The 10,407-nt window shown below is 59.4% G+C and overlaps 1 protein-coding gene across 1 annotated transcript in view; it reads right to left on the bottom strand.

Annotated features, from left to right (window-relative positions):
• KDM6B (lysine demethylase 6B) overlaps positions 1-2,898 on the bottom strand; it is a 9,967-nt gene extending 7,069 nt beyond the window's left edge. The window contains exons 1-10 of the mRNA XM_021714638.1: positions 2,790-2,898; positions 2,353-2,493; positions 2,118-2,259; positions 1,841-1,939; positions 1,520-1,739; positions 1,342-1,434; positions 1,095-1,256; positions 826-1,011; positions 387-737; positions 8-286 (exon numbers count right to left, since the gene is read on the bottom strand). Of these exons, the coding sequence (XP_021570313.1) occupies positions 8-286; positions 387-737; positions 826-1,011; positions 1,095-1,256; positions 1,342-1,434; positions 1,520-1,739; positions 1,841-1,939; positions 2,118-2,254 (1,527 nt within the window). The 5' untranslated portion in view covers positions 2,255-2,259; positions 2,353-2,493; positions 2,790-2,898. The remainder of the gene's footprint in view (positions 1-7; positions 287-386; positions 738-825; positions 1,012-1,094; positions 1,257-1,341; positions 1,435-1,519; positions 1,740-1,840; positions 1,940-2,117; positions 2,260-2,352; positions 2,494-2,789) is intronic.
• Between the last annotated feature and the right edge of the window lie 7,509 nt (positions 2,899-10,407).

Genomic DNA, 10,407 nt, shown 5'->3' with positions numbered 1-10,407 from the left:
GGCGGGGGTGTCCCTCAGCCCCAAAGAAGAGCTCCTCTAAGATCTCTCCATCCTCTCGGGCTGCCCGGCAGGCTGGGCCCTTCAACCAGGCAGGAGGTGGTGGGGGGCGTAAGAGGCGGGGACAGGGGGGTGGAGGGGGTGAGGGTGGCCCAGGTGGCAGGGACAGATGGGAAGTGGCAGCAGGAGCCCCCAAGAACGGTTTCCGACTGCTGTGTGCCGAAGGCCCCAGGCGGCCCTGGTGAGAAGAGGCCTCCAGCGCAGGAGTCTGGTAATGATCAGCGCCAGGCTGCAAGTATAGGGTGCAGTGGTCAGAGGGCTGTTCTAGCCATCTCAGACAAGTTCTGCTGACCCCCTCGACCCACCCTGCACTCGCAATTGTCACTCACAATGCCTGGGTTCGGCTCCACACCCCGGAGGCCGGTGTTGCTGCTGCTGCTGCTACTGCTGCTGGTGGTGGTGGTGCCGGGAAGGCCAGGGGGCCGGGAAGGGGCGTAAGGCACGCAGGCGGTGGTTGCTGCTGGTGAAACGCTGGAGTCCATCCGCGACCTCTGAACTCTGCTCTCTCTAAGGTCACTTCCGGGGGGACGGGTGGCAGGCAGGCAGCCATGGCTCTCTGCTCCTGGGGGGCGGGGGCCCGGGCCTGGGGGTGCAGCCGGGACTAGCCGGTGGCCAGGGGGGTGCGCGGTGTAGGCTGGAGCTGGGTATGGATATGGGTGAGGCAGCGAGTGCCGCTGCTCCTATGGGAGATAAACAAGGAAACAGGATGAGGGCTAAAGAGCACAGGACCTGCAGGTAAGAGATGAGAGGCAACAGACAGAGGCTCACCTGACGCTCTGGGGGTGCTGAGCCTTTACGCTCAGGGCCCCAGGCATCTCCATGCAGGGTACTCCACAGCCCTGGCTTGGTCAGCTGAAATGGCGGGCTGGTGGCCAGGCCAGGTAAGGGTGGTGGTGGTGGTGGTGGTGGTGGTAATGGTGGTGGAGGCAGTGGCAGCCCTGGGGGAAGGCCAGTCTAGGAGAGAAGAGGGTATAAGAATCTCACTCCTTGCCCTAGTCCTGCCTACTCATTGCCTGTTGGTTTACCTACAACCATACCTGTTCAGAGTTGCAGCCTCTTCTGCGCTTGCCTCCAGGGCTGAGGCCTTCCTCCCCTGAGGGGCCTGAGAGTGCTGCAGGAGGCACAGGCTGCACCACTGGGGGTTCGGCAGCTCGCTTCACCGGGGGACCCCCCCGCTTGGCTCCATAGTTCCGCTTGTGCTGAGAACAAAAAGAAGGGAGAGAGAATGGCACGGGTGCAGGCCTAGCCCAGTCCTCCTCCCTAGCCACCGAGCCCCAGCCTCACCTCAAGGTGCAGCAAGTTCCACACTTGCTCCAGGGGGGGCAGGACCTTGGCTCGGTGCTGGCAGGAGCCAGCATGAAAGTTCCAGAGCTGGGCCTGGAGTGGAGGGCAAAGGCAGACATAAGGTGGGGCATGAGCCAGAAAGCACTATCCTAGCCCCTTATGTCCTGCCTCATCCCACCTGCTGCAGTCGGCCAATTCGGGGTCCCAGTTCAGCGAAGCTTCCTCCATATCGAAGGGCGCTGTGGTAGCAGCGAATGGCTTCCTCGCTGTCATGCTCTGACTCATACAACTGCCCAAGCTGTTCCCACAACCCTGGCTGGGCTGGCTCCCGGAGCAATGCCTGCACACAGCCATGCAGGGATTCCAGCTTCCCATGGAGGGGTCTTGGAGTGGGTGCCCTACAAGACAGAAAGGTTGGAAGAGTGATCAGGCTTAAGAAAACTCTTTCAAGGTCCCAGCCTTACCTCTCACCCCTAGAGCCTTCAAAATCTCCACTCACCCTGGAGCATAATATGGTTTGTTGGGGTGCCCAGAGCTACTGCCATGCGAAGGGGGTAGGGGAGCAGGGAGTGGAGGCTGCCCAATGCTGGCCGAACATCTGGAAAGAGAAGGGGTCTGTCATATACAACAAGAAGAAAGTCTTGACCTACTCAGAAAGAAGGATACTGAGGGATGAAGAGAAAGCAGCGGAAGACTGTATAGAGGCCCAGAGAATGACAGAAACCCATGGAGAATGACACAGAGATTGAGGGGTGCAGAAGATGAGAAGTTCTCACCTGCCTCCAGGCAGCCATGCGCTACGAGGAGGGGGATGAGGTGGGCAGGAGCTCCAGGCCCCAGCACAGCTCAGGCCCCCAAGGGCAAAGGCTTCCCGTGCAGTGCGGGCCCCTGGAGGGTCCACTGCCCGATGCATCCAGCCTGAGTCAGGAATAAGAAATTATGCTCTTACTGGGGGCAAATCCAGAGCTGCCAGTGTACTCCCAGCCAACCCAGCCCCAGGCTTTTCCTCACCAGGTCAGCAGTGGCCCCAGGAGCCCTGGAGATTGGGCACGGCACCCTGCCCCAGCTCTCTGGGACGATGGTCCGGCTCCAGCCGCTCTGACGAGTGCCCACTGCCCCCAGGTGGCTGCCTGGGGCCTTTCACAGCCAACGCTACAGAAAGAAGGAGGAAAAGGAGGGAGGTGAGCTGGCCAGCACACAGAGCCCAGGGGCTGGGCTGGGCTCGCCGGGGCACCGACAGGTCTGTCATTTGTGCAGCAATCCCAGCCTTGGCTTTTCCTGTGGGCAGGCCCACCCAGCCTAAGGAGCCCCCGGAGGCTCAGGAGAGTATCTGGCAGCCAGGACGAGTGTTAGGGAACCAAACAGCCAGTCTGAGGGACAGGGTGGCTGCGATGCCAGGCGTCCAGTCCGGAGCCTCGGAGCCGACCCGCAATGCCGCTGCCGCTTACCCGGCCTCCGTGGGAGCGTCCTCTCACAGCGTCGGCGAGCTCCAGCGATCTGGCCAATCACAGAATTTCCTCTCCCCCCAGAAAGCCAATCATCACCCGTGTCTCCGCCTCAGTAACAGCCAGGCCGGAACCAATGGGAACGAGGTTAGCCCGGCAGGCAGCGGCCCTAGGAGGAGGGACGACAGAGCCGGTCAGACGGGCTCAGCCCGGGGTGACCCCGATGTGACCCCACGAGTCCCACCTAGGGTCCCCATCTTAAATCTGACACTCGGGCCAGCAGAGCAAGAAGGCCGGCAGGACAAGACGCGTGCCGGTGAGGGCGGTGAGTCGCACGCTCAGGCCGGCCTGAGGGATGGTGCCAGGCGCAAGCCTCAGGCACCCACTGAGCCGCGGGTGGTCCCGATCAGACCGCGCATGCCGCCTCCCCCCGCCCCCAGCCACCAAAAGACCGACGGACGGAAGCAGAACGCAGACACGGACGTCCCTGCCCTCCTTCACCTCGCCCGTGACTGACCTCTCCACCCCGAGCGCCACTTGTAGCTGCTTAGGGCTGGCGAGCCACGGCTACTTTGGCACCTAAACCCGTCCGCGCCGCTATCAAAGCGCTTCACTCCCAAAGCCTGACCCAGACTCCCACCATGGTTAAGACCCCAGCCTCACAACCAGTTCCTCCGGCTCTTCCACTTTCCCTGGCTTTCTGGGTCTTCAATACCGACCGACCCCCAAACCAAACCCCCTCCCTCTTCAGTTCCCCAACTTCCGATAAGTCGCGCACCGTGGTCCCGAATGGCCCCTTCTCTCGTGGCTCCCGTATCCTCTATGCCCTTCTCCGCCGGGGCCACGCGGTTCCCCACGGCCCACGTGGCCCCCGCCCCCCAAGGGAGGGGGGGATTTCGGGGGTTGCCCGTGACGTGGCTACTTGCGCAGCGGAAGCGGTGTGTGTAAGTGTGTGTGGGGGGGTCCTAAGGGAGGGAGGAGGGCGGGGCCCGACGGGCAGTGACATCACCCTTGTCCCACTCTCACCGCCCACTCCCTTAAAGAACCCAGAACCTGTTTCACTTCCTCCTTCACGCCCCCCCTTCCCGTCAGTGCCGGCTAGACCCACGACAAGCACAGGGCTCCCCGCTCCTGGGCGCCTTCCTTTAGGCCCCAGCTCGTCCTTCCTGTCTCTGGGCCCCGGAGCTGCGTCCTCGCGCCTCCCCCGAGCCTACCCGGCGTCCCCGCAGGTAGGGAGCCGGCTCAGCTCCCAGGATCTGTCCATTGAGAGTCTAGAGTACAAAGAGCGGCGAGAGGCGAGTCGAGTACAAAGCGGCGGGGGCGGGGCCAGCGCTCCAGCTGGAGCGAGCGCCGGGCAGGAAGCCGGGGGAGAGTGCACGACTAGGGGCTTGGGGGCGGCTGGAAAGTTCGCCTTCGATGAGAGAAGTCTGCGCTGTGGGGAAATTTCCACCCAGCCCACAAGGGCAGACGAATTTCTGATAAAAAGTGCCTTCCCTCCCGCAGGGGCGAGGTCGTCTGTTTGCACGGAAGCGGCTGGACCCTACGGGTCTCCGCGTGCCACTCTCCGCTTAGCCCCAGTGGGTCCTGGCGCTCCGCGGACTCTCTCCGCAGTTCACGCGGTTTCTGTAAGAACTCTCTCTTCTCACCAGAGCAGCAGCCTTTCTATCGGCCCCGAGACACACACAGAGCTTAACTGCGGTCAAGTGTAGCCGCCCTGGCCGGCTGCCCCCATCCAAGTTCCAGGTGGGGCGGAGAACCCATTAGGCAAACGGGGAGCCGAGAGCAGACATCAGAGGAGCAGATCCCTGCTTGGGAAGTAGTGCCGAGGGCGCTGCCAGTTACCAGGAAATGCAGCTTCCCCTTCTGCGATGATGACACTTCCCCTCTGCCACTTCCCCTTTCCCACGGGGAACTGACTCAGCTTTCCCTAAACCAGCGAGCCCCGTCCCTCCAGCCCCTTGTCTTCCACCTTTATGCACAAAGGCCCACGCCGGCACCGAGAATACAAAGCCCTCACTTGAGGACAAAACTTCCTACACGCCGAACACACACTCACCTCGGATCCTTGTCCCCACCCGGGACTCAGGCGCCTGACTCCTCACCTGCCCCCCACCCCGCACAAAGCCCTCCCTCGGGGTCTGATTCAGGCTTGGGGTGGGGGAGCGTGAGTCACCCAGAAAACCTTCCTCTATTCCCACTGACTCAGCCCCCGCCTCCCTGAACACACACAGACACAGTCAGAGGCAGACACAACTCCTCAGCCCACACACCGCTCACCACCGGTCCCGCGGAATTTCCCCTGCCATCTCCCCCCGCGACGGCCCCTCCCGCTCGGGCAGCCCCGACGCCGCACTCACACCTGTTCCCCAGCCGCCGCAGGCCAGTTCGCGGTCCACTCTCACCTCCACTCTCGCTTAGAAGCAAGAATAGCCCTCCCCGACTCCCGGTGTCCATACTAACCAAGGGGAGGGGACAACCACCGACAGGCACAAAGACTGACACCCACAGACTCCACGAAGACAGACGAGAGGCAGACGCACGTGCCCCGGGCCAGGCTGGGAGGTCGATGTACTTCTGGAGCAGACATTCCAGCCCCTCCCGACCCGACCCACGATCCCAGGAGCCAGCCGCTCCGAAAGGGTTAATTCTACTCCCGCCGAGGCCACGCCCTCTCCATCCGGGCACTCCCGGCAAAAGCCCAGCTCCGCCCCTTCCATCCGGGCTCCGGACTCAGGACTTTAACCGATCTCCCCCCTCCCCCTCCCCCGAGCCCCAAGGGAGAACCACTCCATCAATCACACCCACTTAACTCTCTCCGAGCTTGAGGCCGGGGAGCCCCTCCGCGCAGCGCAGCAGCCTCGCGGGACGCGTGGTAAGAGACCTCAAGTGCTCACGCAGACTCACATGACGGCCAGAGACAAGACCCCGCATACAGGGTTTTACTGAGCAGGCAGACAGCGAGCACGCTACACGCACGCAGAGATGGGGCTTGTCTAGGACCCTCGTCGCATCCCGCTCCCTGCCTGTCTTCATTCTGCCAGGTGGAAGCGAGGGGTTACAGGCTCGCTTCTTACCTGGGGGAGGAAGAGGCGGGGGGAGAGCCGCCGGCTGAGGCTAAGCTGTGACTCAGCCACCCGGGCAGGCCGCCCGTCCGGGATTCCCTTCCCCAGCCTTCCCCCGCTGCTGGTCCCTCCCCGCCCCCCACCAAGGAGTGACGGTGCCGGCCCCGGCCCGCTATGTGTCACTGCAGGCCTTGTGTCTGCCTCTGACTGGGCCTGTGTTCACCACTCTGTCTGACACGGTCGCCTGTGTGTGGGTCCTGGTGTCTGTCTCTGTGCACCTGCATATCTGCTCATCTTGTCTCTCTCTGTGCCCGTGTCTGACGCGTTCCTGTCATTATCCCTGTCTACATGACTCCGCGGGGCTGTCTCTGTCTGTGTGTCTGCCTAGCTTCTGTCTCGGTCTTTTGTCTGGGTCTGCCTCAGCATCATTGGCGTGATCACGTGTGTCTCTGCACATGCCCTTCTGTGTTTGCCTTCATGTTCTCAACAGAGTCAGTGAAACATCGGAGCAGGCTGACCCTACTGACTCCTTGCTTCACTCTCCTGAATTTTGATGTCTTGCTGGATCAGTGATCTTATGTTTGAGTCAAGTATTTGGCAGCCTGTCTGCCTTCAATCAAGTTCTGTTCCATCCCTCAACATCCCTGCTTATCTTCACAGCTCCTTGTGGCTCCCATCATAATAACTGCTAGCATTTAGTGAATATGTATTACGTGCCAGGCACCCTATTAAGCATTTTACGTGCATTTTTTAAACTCTTCCCCCAAACCTAACATAGACAGTACTTTGAGCACCCCATTTTACAGATGAGGAAATTGAGGCTCATAGAGGTTAGGTGACTTGGCCAAGGTCATCCTGCAAGTGAATGGAAGAGCTGGGCTTCTTTCCAGAGCCACTTTTTTTTAAAAAACCACTCTTCTATACTGCCTCTGCTCTACTGTCCTTCCCTTGGTTTTAGCCGCACAAGCCGTCTCCTAGGCCAGCCTTCCTCTCAGCTCTACCCTATGTTACCATCCCAAATGTCTCATGTCCTCTAGAGAAGGTAGAAGGCTGTACAGCAGATCTCTGAATTCCTGGGTTTCTTGGCAATGAAGCTCATTCAGTTAACACAGTATTCAACACTAAAACATTGAGACGCCCCAATCTTCAAACCATCATGCCAATAGTGAGAGATACACAGAAGCAACAACCTCACTCAAAAAACCCCTTAAGTAATGGGGAAGAATGATGCACTTAAGTCCCTGGTTTAGGGATCATCTTCCCTTTTCTCCTACAGAGGAATAGGAAATGAAGAAGGCCTCACGCAGAACTGACAGAAGAGGAAGGGAAGCAAAAGAGAAGAAAGACTTAGGTGGGGGTGGGAGGGCAAATGCTATAGGGCAATGGGGGAGAAAGTGTGACAGAAGGGGATCTGGAGGTAAAGGTAAGATGCCAAGATTACTGTGGCAAAGTAAGCTGTTGTGACAGTGCTCTCCAGTGTCTCCTCAAATAAATTTCCAAACACCCTATATAAGCAGGGCAGCTCAACAACTCTCATGCGGCAAAGCCCTTCCACTCCCAAGAAAAAATTCTTCCAGGGCATTTCACATTCACTTTTCAGCTTGCAAACTCTAGCTTAATTCCATAAGCAACTGAGGTGGGGGGGTAGGTTTTTTTGGTGGTAGTGGAGAGGCTGGTGAAGTACAGGGCTGAACCATTCATGGGACACAGAGGGGAGCTCCATAAACCAGGAGAGCCGAACCACTCAAGCACCACATGGTGGGGGGAGGTTCAGAATTGGACTGGACCATTATGAAGAGTGGGCATGATCCAGATTATACCAAACATCTTCAACCATGTGGTTCAGAGCTGGACTGTTGCAGAGACAGGGTCAGTCAGGGGCAGGACTTACCAGATGGAAGTTGGTGTGCCCTGTCTCATTGGAACCAGTGCCCCAGCAGTGGGGTTCAGCAGACCACAGTGGGTGGAGTGGGCAGTGCTACGGGGCTGGCATGGTGTCTGGGGGGGGAACCTAGAAGAAAAAAGTCAGAGATAAGGTCTCCAAGGCTGGAGAATTTCCCTGTTCTCCCTGCCCCCTCATTAAGGAGAAACCTGGTTCTGGTGGTCAGATGGGAGTTGCAGAATCTGTTTCCATGGCAACCAGAAAAAGCCATCCCCAAAGTGGTCCTCCAGCCTTCCCCTTTAGGAAGCAAGCTTGAACAGACAGTAAATGGGACATGCTGTGGCATCTGAGTAAATCTACAGTGGACACCCAACCTATGATCCCTCTTTTGACTGGATCCTCCTGCTAAGACACCCCTGCTCCAGAATAGTATCAGCTGCCCCTGACATCTACACTCAAGTCAGCCTGAGCCCTAGCCCAGGGCATACAGACCCTCTCTCTTCAGCTCTGTGTCCTCTCCAACCTTATCAAGACACCAGACAGTCAACCCCACCCTCTGGACTCTGCCCCTCTTCTTCCCCTAGGCGGGTGCAGGCAGGTCTTGGCTAGCATCACAGGTGGCCAGACTAGATGAACGAGCCCAACAGGGAGGAGCCTTCCTCCTCTGCAAGAACTATGACTGGGCCTGAGCCTGGAAGTGGCCTCCACTGCAAGCCTCCTCTCCATCCCAACCCCCAAGGCCATATCCTGTTTCCCCATCACCTCCTTCCTCTATGTGGCCAAGAAGGTGATAGAGGCCCACTCCCTTCCCTCCTTAAAAGAAGCTAGGTCTTTTAACACAAGTCCAAGGCCAAGAATCAGGTGTCCAACCAGGGATCAGACCTAAGTCAGCCCTCACTTCAGACTCACTCCTCAGGGACACATGTTTTCTACTCTCTTAGTTCTCTGTCCTTACAGACCTAGACACTTGGGTTCAATCTAATCTCTCTACTCCCTGGTCCTCAGCCCCCAACCTTCCCCTGCCCCACAGACTCAAGTCTTTGGCCCCCAGCCTCCATGATGCAATGTGCTGCAAGCTTCCCTGGCTGCTGATGACATTGCCCCCAGGGAGATGCTATTTCTGACCGCAAAACGCCCCCTCACTGGGCCAGGGTAGTGGTCAACTGCAGATTGAGGAGGCCAGGCAGGTAAAGCCCTTCTGCTGGAGACTGAGAGCTTGAGGCTGGAAAAATGGGCACCAGGACTAGTATTATCTGTAGTCTGTAGCATTTGTGTTTGTGGTTGTGCTGGGGGGAGGGGTCTCTGGAGGGTCTGGTCTAGAGAGAGGGGAGTGCACAGGCCTTAGGACAGACCAAGAACAGAAGTGAAGGGCAGCCATGGGGGTCAGAGGGGTGTGTGAGGGGTGTCTGGACACCAGAGTGGGGGAGGGGCTAACAGCCATTTAAAGGGCTAGCCCCAGAGCTTTAATCCCTCACCAGCCCAGGCCCCAAGCCTGAGGCTGTAATTCATCTGTCCAACAGCTGGGGTGTGTGTGGGGGGGCATGTGGACTGGAAGGGGGAGCTGGGGGAGGGGCTGGAGCTTTCTTGTGCACAGAGCCAAACAACAAAAGGGGAAGCTGAAGTGCCAGCTCTGAAGTGCCCAGGCCAGGCTGCTGACCTGCAGACCTGCCGGTGGCCCCCACCTGGTGGCCGACAGACTCCGTAGTTTGGACTCAAGGATTCTTAGCCAAAGAGTAGATAGACTCAAAGGTGGGGCCCTGGGGAAAGCCTGGGCTAAGCGCCCCCTAGACAAGCTGTCACCCCTCCTTACACCTTCCCAGCCGCAGCACTGGCATGCCCCGCAACAGACTCAGCCTCAAATGCCCTGCTCACCAGCCAAGCCTCCCCAGACATGGCCTGCCGGCTCCTCCTCCCGCTGGCGCAGGGTGGCAGCGGCCACACTGAGGCTGTCCCTTTAAATCATTACCACCCCTGATTGTGTAGAGGAACCAAGGGCCCTGCCCCCCAGGCGGGTGGCTCTCTACCTCCCCCCCAATAAGTCCCCAGAAATGTGAAGGCCATTTAAAGGGACAACAGAAAGGCAGCCAGGTCTCTAGCTGCCCCCCACCCCCACCCTACACACACAGCCCCTTTCCCCAGCGACACACAACCCCTTGCCCCTCCAGGGGGCCCCCTAAATTCCGGTTCTCTCCCCACCCCTAGAGACTGCTAGAAAGAGAAAGGGGGCCAGAGTTGGGGGGGTGGGGAACTGGGGGTAAGCAAGAAAAGGACAGAGAACTCCCTCCTCCCTCAGAGCCCCAGGGGACAGGTCAGAAGGGAAGCAAGAGCCCAGAGATGCAGCGAGACAGAGCCCCAAAAGGTGCCTCGGGCAGACCTGGGGCGCACAGGCTGTCGGGTGAGGGGAAGGGAGTCAGGCTGCACGAGACGGTGGTGCGGCCAGCGGGCGACAAGCCCAAGTGGGGGCGATGAAACAAGGAGGGCAGAGAAAAGAGGCAAGGCCAGGGATGGGGGGGCAGAAAACAGGGAGACGGAAAGGGGGAAAGGGGTCATCCAGGAGGGTGTGGAGGAAAATCAGAGAGGGGAGGGTGAGCCAGGCCGGGGTTACCTGCTGGGTGTCTGTCCCCCGGCGGTGCCCCCGGAGTCCGGGTAGGGAGGGGGGAAAGCAGCAGGGGGGGGA

Source organism: Carlito syrichta, unplaced genomic scaffold, assembly GCF_000164805.1.
Source record: "Carlito syrichta isolate Samal-C Ts95f unplaced genomic scaffold, Tarsius_syrichta-2.0.1 Scaffold305688, whole genome shotgun sequence".
NCBI lineage: Eukaryota > Metazoa > Chordata > Mammalia > Primates > Tarsiidae > Carlito > Carlito syrichta.
Note: the sequence above shows the minus strand (reverse complement) of the source record. Positions and strands in the feature narration are given on the sequence as shown.